Source organism: Suncus etruscus, chromosome 15 (genome assembly GCF_024139225.1).
Source record: "Suncus etruscus isolate mSunEtr1 chromosome 15, mSunEtr1.pri.cur, whole genome shotgun sequence".
Taxonomy (NCBI): domain Eukaryota; kingdom Metazoa; phylum Chordata; class Mammalia; order Eulipotyphla; family Soricidae; genus Suncus; species Suncus etruscus.
Genome location: NC_064862.1, coordinates 6,340,474 through 6,357,506, shown reverse-complemented (window position 1 = coordinate 6,357,506; position 17,033 = coordinate 6,340,474). Strand labels below are relative to the sequence as shown.

Sequence of the window (17,033 nt, the reverse complement as noted above, 5' to 3'; positions counted from 1 at the left end):
TCAAATACCTAGAGCCGAATAATCTCTGTTGTAATAATGAGGTGGGAATAGCATCAGTTCTATCCTTTTATTCATTTATGTAGCTGTACACAGGAAGAATCTTGTTTATATAAAGAAGGGAATGACTAAAGATTTATTAAAATATTTTTCTTGATATTGGAATAAAAATAGACCTTAAAGTCAATGGATTGGAATTGAATATCCTTCAGGTATGTAATGATTAATCTCCAATAAAAGAGCAAAAATATAAAGTAAAACAAGGAAAGCCTCTTCAACAATTGATGTTTGGAAAACTGGTCAGCTATATACCAAAAAAAAAAAATAGAAAGAAAAAGAAAAAGAACACAGACCTCTTTCTAACATCATGCACAAAAGTTATATCAAAATGAATTAAAGAGCTCGATATCAGACCTGACCATAAGATGCATAGAGGAAAACACAGGTAGAAATTTAATCAGGAATTAATGAAATGTAAACCCTTCCCAATTCAATGAAAACAAGAGTTGGTTCTTTGAAAAAAATACACAAAATAGATAAATCATTAGCACAATCCTTTTTAGACTCTCCCAGGACATTGAAGAAACAGAACACTCCTAAATAGTTTTTACAAAGCTGACATCACTCTGATACCAAAAGCATATAGAGATGACACAAAAAGAGAGAACTACAGACTAATAACCCTAATGAAGATAGAGACAAAGATCCTCAACAAAATCCTAGCAAATAGGATCCAATGGCTCATCAAGCAGGTCATACACCATGACCAAGTAGGGTTCATTCCAGAGGTGCAAGGATGGTTTCACAAACACACTAAGTCAATCAATGTAATATATCATATCAACAAAAAGAAAAATAAAATCATATGTAAAATAAATATCACATAATCATATAACTAGATGCAGAGAAAGCATTTGACAAGGTCCAACACCCATTCATGATAAAAACTCTCAACAAAAGGAAAATTGAAGGAACTATTCTCAATATAGTCAAGACCTTTTACCACAAGCCCCTGGCAAATAGTATAGTCAATGGAGAAAAACTAAAAGCTTTTCATCTAAGATTTGGTACAAGACAAGGTTGCCCCCTCTCACATATGGGATGCCCGGATTCAAACCACTGTCCTTCTGCATGCAAGGCAAATGCCTTACCTCCATGCTATCTCTCTGGCCCCTACAAGCTTCTTTCTTATTTCTTCTTTCCAGATTTCCCACAGTGATCTTGTACTTTTCCAATACAAGATATTGTGGGGAGAGTGGGAGAAAGTCAGCATACAGGGAGTTGGGGAGGAAAGACAGCTTCAGAACTGTTTCAGGGTAGCAATTAGTGATCCGGTATCCAGGGGCCAGTGAGGACTTAAATCCCACAGGGTGTAAGACTGTTTGCCCACAGAGGGGGTGCCATTTCCTATTCCACAATGGAATATAGTGTTTACCCACATCCTTAGTTAAGGCTTTGATGATTTCTTTCCTTGACTGATTTTTCCTATTCACCCCTGGCTTCAACAGTTAGTTTCTTTGAATCATGACATTCACACAAGTCACAGACAGGTGGAAATCAGTGGGGTCATGTTCCCATCATGATAACACATAAAATATTCCAGTTCACTGATATTTAGGAAGCATCAGTCAGGAGTCAAAATCCTATAAACTAATAAGATTATTTGAGATTTGAGGAAAACATGCAGGCAATTTTCATTTGTGCTATATACACCAGTCTCCTTACCTCAGCAAGTGTGGCGGAATCTTGACAATAGTATCCACACCACCCAGGGTTTCTGAAAAAGGAAATTTATGAAGTTAGAACTAAATATGCAAAGACTGAGAATATGCATTATATGTTTATTTCTTTGTTTCCCTAGAATTTCCATGATTCTAAATTGATTAAGTCTCTACAATCTGTCTGCAACTCATCCATATTTAAAAATTTTTCTTCCTTAATTTTCAGACCACAAGAAGATTCCAAATTAGGTTGCATTCTGCTATACATAGAGAAAAAAACTCCTAAACTGAAATAGAATGCTGACTTAATCTAGTTACAACTGACTAAAATATAAAACTTGCTAAAATGCCATATTCTTGCAATAACAATAGAGAAGGGAAACTATTTCCTTGAAAATGCCATATTAATATTCTTTTTTTTTTTTTTTTGTGGTTTTTGGGTCACACCCGGCAGTGCTCAGGGATTATTCCTGGCTCCAGGCTCAGAAATTGTTCCTGGCAGGCACAGGGGGACCATATGGGACGCCGGGATTCAAACCTATGACCTCCTGCATGAAAGGCAAACGCCTTACCTCCATGCTATCTCTCCGGCCCCATATTAATATTCTTAAGTAATAACATACATGTGATAGCCTTTCAAGTTCACAAGCACTTACTACAACATCTCATTTTCACACTTATGACATGGTAGATTAAACTGTTTTTTTTTTTTTTAATTATGCTGTAAGTTAGGGCTACTAATTGGAAGACACTGTAAATCTCATTATTTCAACCTGGAAGATGAATATGTTATCACTGCTGTGGGTTACTCCTATCATTGCTATCTATAACTGCAGCAGTGATTTAAAGAAAAGCTCATTCTTCTATTTCTCAAACAAAAACTGTTCTATCTCTATAATTCTAAAGATATATTCCCAAATTCAGTATGTGTCTAAAATGTGTATGGCATATTGGGGTGTTCCACCATGCCAATAAGCAATTTTCTGACAAGTGGGTACTCTACAATTTAACTCTCACAATTTTACAATTCCCCAGACAAGGCCTCAGTCCTGCAAATCTGAGAATCTTCATTTCAGGTGCCACACCAGGTTGCATCTCAAGTCCAGGGTGCCACTTGAGTTTCTGACCAACCTGTTATAGATTGGAAGTTCCTATAACCTCTTCTTCAGGTTTTGCTAGTTTACTAAATTGGATCATTGAACTCAAATATTTTAATTAATTGAGTCTTGATTTAGAACATAATTTGGGGCAGCCAGGTGAAAGAAATGCATAAAGCAAATATGGGGAGAGGACCAAGAGCTTCCATGCTCTTTGAGATATAATTCTTCCCAAATCTCCATATGTTGTTCATTAATTCAGAAGCTCTCTGAAGCCCATCCTTTGGGGTTTCATGAAGGTTTTATTGCATAGTCTAACTGGTGAAGGCATTGACCAGCAGTAATTAAATTCAATCTCAAGCTCCTCTCCCCTCTCTGCTATCAAGGGAAAGGATGCAAAGTGCCATAAATTTGGTTTTCTTAAAACTAATTTCAACAACAGGGAGGGGCAAAGGTCACATAATTAATGTAACAAATAATATTAGTTATTGTTATCCCTTCCTTAGAGGATTGTGAAAGTTTGAGAACCTCTGTTAGGAACACTGATGAAGACAAGTACATCTTATTATAAGTCAAGTATCATGAGTTCCAACTTAGCTCCAGATGTTCAGCTCAGACTTCATTGAGTCCTCTCTTTTTTGCTCAGAGTGAAAAAGCTCTGTGAATATGAGTCATGTTCATGTGCAAGGATAAGGCACTACACCCTGCCCAGAGATCAGAGGAACAATAGATACCAAATGGACCCAAGCGACTCAGGGACAAGAGCAGACCAAAATATGATGTGGAAACTTGGAACTTTTGTGGTCAATGGATGAAACAAAAGATGGGTAAAACAAGGGATAGTCATTGGGTAAAAACTACAAGACAATGAACAGAACAAAGATGAGAAAAAATAGGGTCAGTTTCGTGTGGTCACAGGACCAAGAAAAGAAATAAAAGGAGTGAGATTAGCCTATAAATGATCCAGAGGTAAGGGAGCTAAGATTAGGGGACAGCAAGGCAAGTGTTAAACCTTAGTTCAATTTCTAGAACTGCCTAGTTCCCTAAGCATCACTGGGTGTGGACTTAAAAGCCTCCAGCACCTCTGGGTATGCTCCTGGTAGTCCCAAACAGCTTAGCATCATTGGCCCCTTGCATTGATTGACCTGCTGGCCTGATTGGTAAGAATCTTCAGGAGTGAATTATCGAATCTCCTACCTTCGGGGTTCAGCAGTTAGTACGTACACAGGGTAGTTACAAATTAAGTTTTGAATGGGAACATCTCATTACTGAACAGCTAAATCATTGAGGTTTTCCTCATCAAATTGAAGATTTTTATATTTGCCCCCTGAAATGCAACAGTTCCCATGCTAATAAAGTAAATGCTAATAAATAATAAAATACAAATGCTAATTAAGAGCTAGCTGAAAGGACCAAGACAAAGTGGCAACATTAAAGTCAAAGATGCTAATGTTGGAGAGGTGTAAAGAGCAACTGCAGAACAGGAAGACAAGCTACCTCATTCTTGTTTCAGGTTTCTTTAATACAGAAAAGAATTTCAGGAGAAGACAGATAGTGATACAGATTAATATTTCATTATGTGCGTGGAAAGAAGAGGAGCTATTTCTAAGGAAAAAGTAGACTTTTCTGGAAGAGGAAGGCCCTGAACGTAAAACTTCATACCCTTGAAGAAATCCTGAGCAACCCCTGGAAAATAAAATTCTGCACCCAGAGTTGGCTTGCAGGCAACTTCCAAATGGAGTGTTATAAAAGAAATAAAGGAGATTATACAAATTGAACTGAGATGCAAGGAGCTTCTGGAAGTTCTTTTGGGAAGTTGATACAGGTTTTGTTTCTTTTCCAAGCTGCCTCAGCTAGGGTCAAAGTTAGTGTCGAAGAGGACTTTTAGCTCTGGGATCTCTTCTAGGTAGGCTCTGGCCTTTGTCCTAAAATAACAACCCAAGATGACTCCTTTTCAGAATATATTGTGTCTTTCCAGACATTTCTGTATTAGGTCTTCTTGAAAGTTATAGCAAAAAGCCCCTATTTGAGTGCATCAGTGCTGAGATGGCAGCTACTCTGAGGCTTGGCTGTCAGTACACAGGGTGGACTCGTGTTATAAATGGGCACACTGCATTTTCAGAAATAAAACTGAAGCTGTAGAAAGCATGTGTCCAATTTCATGATGGAGGAAAGTAAGAGAAAGGGGCTTCCTTTTTTGTTCCAGTTTACAGTCATTTTTATTTCATTTTTGAACCACGCGCTTGGGTACTATATGGTTAGTTAAGGTTGGCAGGCTTGGGGGGATCCTAAAGAATACCAGTAATCTTACTGGTGCAGGGATGTACAAGGAAAACACCATCTCTATTTAACTATGTTCTGACACACCAGGTATAATTTTCATATATATGAAAATATCTGAGGAGGAATTAAAGGTAGTCCCATACTCCTGATACACCTCAGGTGTCTCTCCAGAATGATTCTGCTATCATTCTTAAGGTATGAGGGACATTCAAAGTCTTTCCCACACTGAGAAAGGGGCACTCTTATTTATTTTTTAAATACATAACACATTTATCTTCATGTTATGAAAGGAATACATGGGTAATGGATATGTTTATCTAACTTCAGGTTCAGCAATCTTGAATAAGCCCATTTATTGTTTAGTTTTCCTTAAATATATCAAGGCACACTCATCTGTACTCAGGTTTATGCCTGGCACTGTGCTCCTAAGTCATCACTTATGGAGAGGATCGATGGATGGTGTCTTATTTTTTTATGTCTCTGGGATATAAAAATAATTTTTCATTAAATCTGGAGAGAGAAGCCAGACCTGTAAAAAAAAAAACAATAACAGAACAGTTCAAGAAGCATGAGGTCATGTATGAGGTGGTCATGGAGACCATGGGATGGCTACCATATGCAGTGTGGCTAGATTGGGGGTTGTGTATAATATTAGTGTCCACTGAGAATGACATGAGATGATGGGAGAGAAAGTTAGCGAAAGTAAGAAGATAAGGAAGGATAGGAGCAAAGTCATTACAAAACACCTCCTCCCACTTTTTTTGAAAGGTGGGAGTCACTTGCAGTGGCACTCACGGCTTATTCCTGGCTCTGTTCTAAGGGATAATGGGACTTGAGAGACCATATGAAATGCCAGAGATCGAACCCAAATCAGGTCATGCAAGGAAAGTACCTTAAGCATTATTACTATCAAGCAATTGACTATGGAGTGTAAGAAACTGTGGCTGAGAAGAAAGCAGGTGGAAATAAAACATCTTTTTCAACTTGGCATTCCTGGCCTCTTTCTCTCTCCTCGCCTCCATTTTTCAAATTTGTCCCACTTATCTTCCCTTATATAAAATGCAGAAAGTATGTAAATTAGAGGGACTGGTTTTCTCCCTCCCCCCACCCCCAGGTTTTGCTCCTCCATTCAGCCCTCATCCTGACATTCCCAGCTCATTGGCCTCCAGACCCAAAGTTCCTAATAAAGGCCATGAGCTATTGTTTCAGGCTCCCCATGGACCCCTCCCTTGTTCTTTTCTGTTTCCTCCTCAGACCATTTCCTCACTAATAATATCCTGCAACCTACTTCCCCCGAATTGAGAAAAACTGTATTTCTTGCCAGTTATACAACTGTTAGGAAAACAGATTTTCCAAGAAGCATTATTGACAAAGAAAAAAAAATATCTCCAAGTTTTAAGTAAATAAATAAATCAAGAACAACAATAACAACAACAACAACAACAACAACAATAACAGCTAGACCTTGTCATTATCTGGTAGTAGTAGACCTTGTCATTATCTGTGCAAAGGGAAATACTCCAACAACCTTACTTCTGGAAGTGCAATCATGGGTGATTTTACTTTTTTCTTGAAGTACCGTAGCAAGTTTCAATATTCTAAAACGAGGACATACAAGTATAAATAAAAAAGAGATAAAAATCACTTCAAGTCCAGATCAGTCATTAAAGTATTGATTTATATATTGAAGATCTGCCCTCAGGAGCCCCCAGAGAAAAAGAAAGAACAGTCCTAGGATAAAGAAGCTTCCCCCCCCCCCTTTTTCTTTTTCTGATTTTTGGACTACACTCAGAAGTGCTCTCAGGAATCATCCCTGCCAGTGCTCAAGGACCATTTGAGATGCCCTCCCCACTCTCTAGTCCTGGAAGCTTTCATCTATAGTCAACATTTGCTGCTTGGATTGACCAGTATCCAACTCTCCTGCAGTGCAAAGTATTACTCTAAATTTACTTAAAAGAAACCATGCTTTCTTTAATTCTGGATGTTCATGAAACTGGAGGTCCAGATCTAAGTCAGATAAACCATCTGACTTAAACCTCTGGCCTTAGCCAGAGGATGGGTTCAGGGACAGACACATGGCCTATGAGGACAGAGAGAGCAAATGGAATCAAGGAGTGGGTAGGAGTGATGAAAAGGGTCCACTTAGGTCATCACTGAGATCTCATATTCCCATCCTGAATAAATCAGCAGATGGTCCCTCTCTCCTCTGATGGACTACTGGGATATGCCTCCTCACTCTTAGAATGTGTTCAACATCAGCCTCTTTCATCTTTAAGTCCCCTTTCTCTGATATGGACTATGTGTGGAGTTCTAAACCCTTTGTCACCAGGAGGTCCTACCTTGGAGATAATTCCTTTCTCATGAGATGGCTAAGTGTGAACAGCTTTTACTCTCCTTGGGCAGAGCTGGCAATAACCCACAAAGAACAGAGACTATGTCCTGGAAGTGAATGTCTCAGGCTGGAACCATACATAACTGACAATGAGCCTCTCAGGGGATGTTTCATTAATAGAATGATTAGTTTCCCTTTTGCTCAAGTCAGCCTAAATTTGTGTTTGAATCTCAGATCTCTCTGATGCTGCTCTTCTGTACCCACAAGCAGCTATCATCAAAGTAGAAAGTGCTCTTGGAGTCACAAAGATAGGTCCCTGCACCCAGAGGACCCAGAGGTCAGGGAAAGCTTTATTTTTGAGTTGGACCTTAGGGGCCTATAAAGAAAATTCCTGGAAAAAGGATTAGCAAGAGCAAAAGCAAAGAGGAGTACAAAATATGTTCCAGAAAGATAGCCACTAGAAGGCTGAATCTGGGGTGAGAGTGGGGACAACAATAAGAAAGGAGGCTTGGTGGGGTCATACATTGGGTAGGACACTTGCCTTTCAAGCAGCCAACCTGACTTCAATCCCATATGGGCCTTTAAGTCTGCCAGGAGTGATTTCTGATTGCAGAGACAGGAAACGGCCCTGATCACTGACAGATATGGCACACACACACACACACACACACACACACACACACACACACACACACACACACACACACACACACACACTGAAAAAGGAGAATGAGGTGAGGTTTAAAATCTCTTTCTAAGGAAGTTATACTCTATAAGGAAATTTCAGGGAGTGAGGTACGATGTAATTTAGAGTAAAAACAGCTATCAAACAGTGAGAAGGGGCCAGGAAATATCTCCTAAGTCACAGGGTCTCTCCAATGTGATCTTCTAACAAGCTCCTTAGAGAAAGGAGGCATTTTCTTCATCCTTATATCCCTACTGCTCACTTTAGAAGAGATTTTTTACCAATACTAGCCAAATATATATATATATATATATATATATATATAAAATAGAAGCAGTCCCCCACAAGTCACATAATTTTCACATCAAATCTTTCCAAAGCTCTACCAGTTGACACCAATCCTCACCAATCCCTATTCTCACCCTCCCCATGTCAATTTTCTTGGTTTTCACATTCTAAACACAATGTCTACCCTGCATCGGTATTAACTGCTTCATTCACTTGTCTTCCTCCAAAGTAGAGAAGCCATGGAAAGATGAATTATATTCACTCAAACAGTCAGCATGGGAGGCTTAATTCAAGGCAGCTCTGGTTTTCCCCAGCAGCTCTAAGGTCCTATACACAGCAGCAAGAGGCTGAGCATCAAAATTAAGCCCTGAAAAGCACCACCTTTCCTCCTCCCTGTTATCTAAGTCTGTTTAATTTATAGAAAAGAAAAGAACAAGAAGAATCATGCACACAAGGAACGGCCAATTCAGAGTGGAGTCAGGGCCCTGCTTATTATGTCACTCGGCCATCTGTGACCGTTTATTAGAACCTAGCTCGGAAAGGCTCTGTTGTATGACAATGGCAATGCAAAAACAGTACTGCGACTTTAAGAGCTTTGCTGCTCACTTATTTATCTGGTCTATTTTTTAAACAGTAAAACTGAATTCTTTCTTTCTGGTTCAGTCTACAAGATAAACTTCCTAGACTACATTTGGAGGAATTTTATGGTGACATTTATAGGTATAAAAAACGTGACTGAGGTTGCACATTCACACATTTAAATATTAAGGGATCCCCCAACATCACCAGAATTCTACATTGGGGGGGATCAATGATCTTGATTGACACCCATCTTGGTTTAGGCCCTACTACACAATACAGGATCGCAATAAGCGTTAATTGTTTTCTAGATAAGAGGAGGAAAGGTTTTAAATTGAGCTGCAACTGGGAAATCAATCGCAGGCTTGAGAAGGCCAGGGACGCACAGAGCCATCCTGTTCTTCTCCAAGCATTTCTTTCACTGGAGGCATCCTTGTCGTTCCCCCCACGCACCCACCCACCCATCCAACTCCTACCAGGACCTTTTGATCAAACGCCCTAATTCCTGCCCAGTCCTCATGCCTTTCCTTTTTCTCAGAGGTGGAGCTCTGCCGCCTGAGGTGACAGAAAACACAAATTCGCCACCTGGAACTTCTTTCAAAGGCTCGCACTGTTCCAGGCTCTAGAATCCCACCTGTGTGAAAGGCTGGCACTTCCTAGAAGTGGCCATGCCATCTCCCCCAGGGTCTTTTGTCAGCGCCAACCACCCTGTGAGCTGACACCTAACCTGACAGGCTGGCCTTTGGCTTGGGCAGACTCCAATGCAATGGGCTCTCACTGCCCAGCAGCACTGCCCAGCATCTGGAGAGGGGGCAGAAGGTGGAACTTCGCTCTATCCCACGGTGCCAGGGAAGCTGCCCCCTGCCTGGATCAGGGGCCCTGACTGGGGCACTCAACTCGGAGATGGGGTGAGGGAATGAATGATCCCCGTCCCTGGAGCCTGCCTAGCATCTAGAGCCCCAGGCGGGCCAGAGGCGCACGCAGCGGTGCCACAGGAAGGTGGGGAGAAAACAGAGAGCAAAGAGGGAATCCGGGGGGCGGAGGGGGGTGGCTGCCAAACGCAAAATCGGGTTCGAATTTCTCGCCACGCTGCAGAGTCAACTCGGAGCCTTGCGCCCCCAGCTCCGCGCGGGCGTGCGCCCCGGGAACCGGGCCTCTCCAGCCAGCCCGGGCGCGCGGCCTCCGGCGCCGGCGAGCCGGGGCGCAGGTGCCCGGCCGGGCGCCCCGCGCGCTTACCCAGGGCCCAGGTGCAGCTCTCCTTGATGGCTTTGTGCCTGCTCCCGGACGCGTCCTTCTGCAGCTTGCGCAGGATCTCTTCCATCCTGCCCTCCGCAGGGCCCAGCAGCCCCGGCCGAGCTTGCGTCTGGCGAGGCCCGCTGGTCCCGGCGTCTAGGCGCTCGCCCGCGTCCCGCCCGCGCCGCGGAGTGGAGCTCGCCGCCACGTCACCCGCGCCCCGCCCCGCGGTCAGGTGCGCCGAGCCCGGGGAGGGAGCCCGGCTGCACCCCTGCCCGGACGCCCGCCGCGCCTGATGCCGCGGGTGGCCCCAGGGGACAGCGGCCGCCCGGCAGCCCGCAGGGATGGCGGCCTCCACCGGCCCAGCGGGGCTCCCCGGAATCCCCGGGGACCCCGAATCCTGAGCTGTTTGGTGGGAAAGAATCTCCAACAGGGAGGGTGGAAGATGCACCTGCGAAGCCTGTGACGCCGTGTCCCCGTGTGCCAAGTTGTGTGTTTGGGAGGGGCTGACCCATCATACATATATGTATCGGTAGGAGCTCATGTTCCTATCATATATGCATATTGCAGGGGATTCGTGTTCCTGTCATACAAATGTGTTGGTAGAGGTTAAGGCCCCATCGTACACATCGTAGATCCCTGGTTGGACCACGTCACTTATTTGGCTGACTATCCTAGGAAGTAAGTAGCTTCTGGGACCCTGTGCCTTTTGGGGGGAGTCTCTCCTACCCCGTGTAGCTATAGTAGTCATGAGAAGATAGCAGGACAGCTAGAAGATTCTTCAGGAATCTAGAAATAGGTTAGGCAGAGGCCAATGAAAGGGCTAGAGGAAATGGTAGCAGGATTTTGTATGCTGGTAGGGGTTCGTGTTCCATCAGACACATGTATGTTGCTTCCAATGGATTCATCTCGCCAGCATACACAGAAGGAAAAAACAGGCCCAAAGAGGCAAAGCTACTTCATAAACCAACTATACCTGAATTCAAAACACTTCTTTTTTTTTTTTTTTTTTTTTTTAAGATTTGTGTTTGGTTTTGGTTTGGGGCCACACCTGGAGATGTCAGTGGTTACTCTTAGCTCTGCACTCAGAAATTATTCCTGGCAGAGCTTCAAAAACCAGATGGGATATTGCGATCAAACCACATGGGAGGACACAGATCAAAGGCAAGGACCCCACCCACTGTACTTATTGCTCTGCCCCCTCAAAACAGTCTTGATGCTTTTAGAAAGCATCTCTTTTCTTTTCCTTCCTCTCTTGCATTGCAATATTCCCCCTAAAATAATTGACTGCCAAGAGCTCACTGCTCACAGACAGGTAGGGAGTCAGGAAGCTTTTCCAGGAAGGAGGACAACTCTGGTGGTGGGAATCCCCTGATTCAATGTCAATATGTACCTAAAATAGTACTCTGAAAGATTTGCAATCCACTTTGGTCAAAATAAAAATTATAATTAAAAAAATAAAATATAAGAAATAAATAAAATAAAATAAAATAAATGTGAGAAGGAACCAGACATGAGATTCTAGTGGTTGGATGGAGGAAACAGTGTGAGTTGGAACTCAAATCCTTTTCATTTTTAGATTAAGATACTGGTTTATTGGTTTCCAACACTACATCTGGGGGCACATTTACATCTTGAGTGAATGCCCTGTGTCTCTATGTCTTTCTCAGACAGAGACCTTGGGATGGTGATGAGAATGAGGGAAGGGGAAGTGAGTGGCCTGTTATGGAAGCTGTTGCTGGGAATAAGAAAGGCCTATTAAGTATAAACAGTTTTTCTTTCCCCCCCCCCTTTTAATCGGTTTTTTATTTTGGCCAAAGTGAATTACAAATATTTCACAGTAGTATTTTAGGTACATAGTGACATTAAATCAGGGACATTCCCACCAACAATGTTGTCCTCCTTCCACCCTTGTTCCCAGCTTGCATCCCATAGCCCCCTCCTGTGCCCGCCTGTCTGCTAGTGTGAGTGGTCCCCTCTGTGTCTAACTTGTTGTAGATTGGGTATCAATTCTGTTGTCGTTGGCTTTGGATTTGGTACCTAAGTCTGATCATTTTTTACTTCTACTCAATGTTCGTACAACTGTTAGATCTTGGTACCGTCCATTATTTCCCCCTCAATTTGTGAGGTGAAACAAGATGGTTCAAGTTATGTGATTCTGTTTGAAGGAAAGAAAGAAAAAAAGGGGGGGCAAACATCAAACAAGCAAAAAATGGGAAGAGTCCTTCTAGAGGCTATAAATATAGATTTAAGAGAAGAAAGGGAAAAAAGGAAGAAAAACATAACAATACAAAACAAAAAAAATCAAACAAATAACCCAAAAAGCACCATAAAGACAACAACCAAACAATAACCATGCTCCTGAAATAAAAACAAAACAGAGCACAAAAAAAAACAGGAAAAATAACCCAATAACAACTAAAAAATTAATTTTGCTTTTTTAATTGCATAGGCACAATAAATATTGGGGTATTAGAAAGGGAATTCCCTTGGCCTAAGAGATACAGGGTTTCTCCACCCTTGAAGTATACTGTCATGGGAATAACTCCAGGCTGTAAGAGTCTGAGGAACTGGATTAAAGAACTGGAGTTCATGCAAAGGGTCCTGATGCTTAGCACCTCATAGACCTCCACCATTGCTGGAAATAGCTCTTGAGCTCTATTGAGATGGTGCTAGTGGTCCCCTGTACCTTTGGGCCTGAGGCTTTCCATATAATAGATCCCTGGTTGAACCACCTCACTTATTTGGCTGAATATCCTGGGATGTAGCTTCTGGACCCTGTGCATTTTGGGGGGAGTCTCCTCTACCCCATGTAGCTATAATAGTCATAAGAAGATAGGACAGCTAAGAAAATTCTTCAGAAATCTAGAAACAGGTTAGGCAGAGGCCAATGATAGATAGAAAGGACTAGAGAAAATGATAGCAAGAGATCTTTGAGGAGTGGAAATAGTAGGATTTAATGACTGTTGGGACTTAGGGAATAGATGGCCAATTTTCCTGTTTGCAAAAAATTTAGGAATAGCCCTGTACAGAGTTTAAGAGAAGACAAAAGGTGTTTGGAATTGAAGTGGGTGTAAATACCATTTGGACACATCCAGTTTCAAATTGACAAAATACCAACAAGTTGGGTGTTTTATTTCATAAACACTTGGGACAGAGCTCTATGATGGAAATGAGGATCTGAAAGCCACTAAGTATAGAGAATTATTGATGCCTTGAATTTTGCAAAGTTTTGGGGGGAAGAAGTGCATTAAAAGGAAATTAGCATGCCAGGGATTGTGAGCAAAGGACGGAGGATTTACCATAGATGATGAGAAGAGGAATAAGCCAACAGGGAAGCTGTAACATACTCATGAAAATCCTAGTGTGAAAGGGCAGACTACAGAAGGGGTTGAGAATGATGGTCAGCATAAGCAGTAAAGATGGTGGTCACTATTGCTTAAGCCCTCTTGAGGATAAATCCCAACTCCAAGATCCTTTCTCATTGTCATGTGACAGTGAGCCACCAAATCATAAAAGGCTTCCAGAGCATTAGAACAGGTCAAATAGCTAATTGCAGTAAATATAGAATTCTCTTATACAACATTATTAACTGGAAAAACATGTGAAGATCACAACTTTATACTATACAGAGAATTAAATTGCAAATATGTTAAAGAATTCCCTGTGATTATAAAACCTTGAAATAAAAAAGAAAGTGAAAAGAAAAAGAAAGTGAATATGCTTTTAGTAATGGATTGATATGATTTCTAACAAAACAATACAACAAAATAAAATACAACAAAAGAAAGGATAAATTTATTTCACTCTTTGAATATGTTCAATCTTTATGTCCACAGTTTTATACAAAATGCTGAAGCAGGTGTTGCAATCAAAGTACAGCAAGGCAAAAATTTGCCTTTGTTTTAGACAAGTCAGGTTCAACCCCAAGCCATACAAGGAGTGGTCCCTGTGTATGGAACTAGAAGTAAGCCATGAACATTGGGTGTAGCCCCTCAAAACAAGACAAAACAAAAATCCAAAGACAAATGATACTCTATGAAGTGGTGAATTGAAGAAAGAAAGAATAACTCAACACTTACACTTATGCAAATTAAATTTCTTCTTTACTTGAGAGTATGTGTTATTTATATAATTAAGACAGATTTACCTACCTAAACTTTAGCCCCCAAATATTATCATTTTTAGATATATGGCTTTTCTTTCCTTTGTTAGACAAAAAATGTTACAAAGTATTAAAAATCTGAACTATGCTAAAAATAGTTCATAGATATAATGTAATTAAGTCAATTCTCAAACAATGAATACAATTATCAAACTATGAAAAATAGTTTTTTTTAATCAAGAGAGTACAAACTTTTGGGGGGAAGGTGATCTCCCATGTGTTTCCCAGGTGGCAGCAGGAGTGCACTCAGAAGGCTCAGCCATCTGGATTAGCAGCTCAATGGGAAGATCCTAGGATGCCCATGCCTGAGACTACCCAGACAACCTGGAGGGGAAAGAATACAGACTTTTAAACATTGTACTTTATTATTTTCTGTGGCAAGATATCTTAAAAATATAATACTAATGTGATATATTCAATACTACTGTGACCCCCTTATATCTTGGAGATAAGGTGGTGAAGGAACTTGGTTCCATGTTCTTGGCAGGATTCTGGAGGTGCTATAGCAAGAGATATATTGCTCCACTTCTGGAAATGTATCCCAAGCGAGTGAGTGTTTAAAAGCAAATAATGATTCTTCAACAAGGATTGTTTTTCATGTAAATCATTGTGATTTATAAAGTTATTCATATTTGGGTTTTAGAAAAACAATATTTCTTTTTTTTTTTTTTTTTTGGTTTTTGGGCCACACCCTGTGATGCTCAGGGGTTACTCCTGGCTATGCGCTCAGAAGTTGCTCCTGGCTTCTTGGGGGACCATATGGGACGCCGGGGGATCGAACTGTGGTCCGTCCTAGGCTAGCGCAGGCACCTTACCTCCAGCGCCACCGCCCGGCCCCAGAAAAACAATATTTCAGCATCAATTCAACTTCCAGTGTCAACCTTCCTCCACCAATGTTCCCAGAGTTCACCCCATGCTACCATCCCCTACCCCAGCCTGCCATCATAACAGGGCCATTATAAATTTTGGTTGTTAAAAGTCTCATGATTTTATTGTTCAACAAGGATTTATTTTATTTTATTTTCTCTTTATTTAAACATCTTGATTACAAATATGATTGTGATTAGGTATCAGTCATGTAAAGAACACCCCCCCTTCACTAGTGCACTATTCCCACCACCAATGTCCCAAATCTCCCTCCTCCCCACCCCACCCCTACTTGTACTCTAGACAGGCTTTCCAGGTCTCTCATTCATTCACATGATTATGGTAGTTCTCAATGTAGTTAATTCTCTAACTGCACTCATCACTTTGTGGTGAGCTTCATGAAGCTCCTCTCATTGTCTCTGAGGATTGTTGCAAAGATGACTTTTATTTTTCTTAAAACCCATAGATGAGTGAGACTATTCTGTCTCTCTCTCTCTCTCTCTCTCTCTCTTTCTCTCTCTCCAACTTATTTCACTCAGCACGATAGACTCCATGTACATCCATGTATAGGAAAATTTCATGACTTCATCTCTCCTGACGGCTGCATAATATTTCATTGTGTATATGTACCACATTTTCTTTAGCCATTCGTCTGTTTAAGGGCATCTTGGTTGTTTCCAGAGCCTGGCTATGGTGAATAGTGCTGCAATAAATATAGGTGTGAGGAAGGGGTTTTTGTATTGTATTCTTGTGTTCCTAGGGTATATCCCTAGGAGTGGAATAGCTGGGTCTAATGGGAGCTCAATTTTCAGTTTTTGGAGGAATCTCCGTATCACTCTCCAGAAAGTTTGAACTAGTCGGCATTCCCACCAGCAGAGGATAAGAGTTCCTTTCTCTCCACATCCCCGCCAACACTGATTGTTTTCATTCTTCATGATGTGTGCCAATCTCTGTAGTGTGAGGTGGTACCTCATATTTGTTTTGATTTGCATCTCCCTGATGATCAGTGATGAGGAGCATTTTTTTCATGTGCCTCTTGGCATTTGTATTTCTTTTTTTATCAAAGTGTCTGTTCATTTCTTCTCCCCATTTTTTGATGAGATTAGATGTTTTTTACTTGTAAACTTCTGTCAGTGCCCTGTATATTTTGGATATTAGCCCCTTATCTGATGGATATTGGGTGAATAGTTTCTCCCACTTGGTGGGTGGCTCTTGTATCCTGGGCACTATTTCTTTTGAGGTGCAGAAGCTTCTCAGCTTAATGTATTCCCATCTAATGATCTCTGCTTCCACTTGTTTGGAAAATGCAGTTTCCTCCTTGGAGATGCCTTTAGTCTCAATGTCATGGAGTGTTTTACCTACGTGTTGTTCTATATACCTAATGGTATCAGGTCTGATATCTAGGTTTTTAATCTATTTGGATTTTACCTTCGTACATGATGTTAACTGGGGGGTCTATGTTCACTTTTTTGCAAGTGGCTAACCAGTTCTGCCAGCACCACTTGTTGAAGAGGTTTTCCCTGCTCCATTTAGGATTTCTTGCTCCTTTGTCAAAGATTAGGTGATTGTATGTCTGGGGAACATTGTTTGAGAACTCAAGCCTATTCCACTGATCTGAGAGTCTGTCTTTATTTCAATACCATGCTGTTTTGATAACTATTGCTTTGTAGTACAGTTTAAAGTTGGGGAAAGTAATGCCTCCCATTTTCCTTTTCCCTAGGAGTGCTTTAGCTATTCGAGGGTGTTTATTGTTCCAGACGAACTTCATAAGTGTTTGATCCACTTC

General features: G+C 41.3%; 1 protein-coding gene across 1 annotated transcript in view; it reads right to left on the bottom strand.

Annotated features, from left to right (window-relative positions):
- Positions 1–10,389, bottom strand: part of ARFGEF3 (ARFGEF family member 3) — a 178,876-nt gene extending 168,487 nt beyond the window's left edge. The window contains exons 1-2 of the mRNA XM_049787998.1: positions 10,219–10,389; positions 1,723–1,774 (exon numbers count right to left, since the gene is read on the bottom strand). Of these exons, the coding sequence (XP_049643955.1) occupies positions 1,723–1,774; positions 10,219–10,303 (137 nt within the window). The 5' untranslated portion in view covers positions 10,304–10,389. The remainder of the gene's footprint in view (positions 1–1,722; positions 1,775–10,218) is intronic.
- Positions 10,390–17,033: the final 6,644 nt, after the last annotated feature.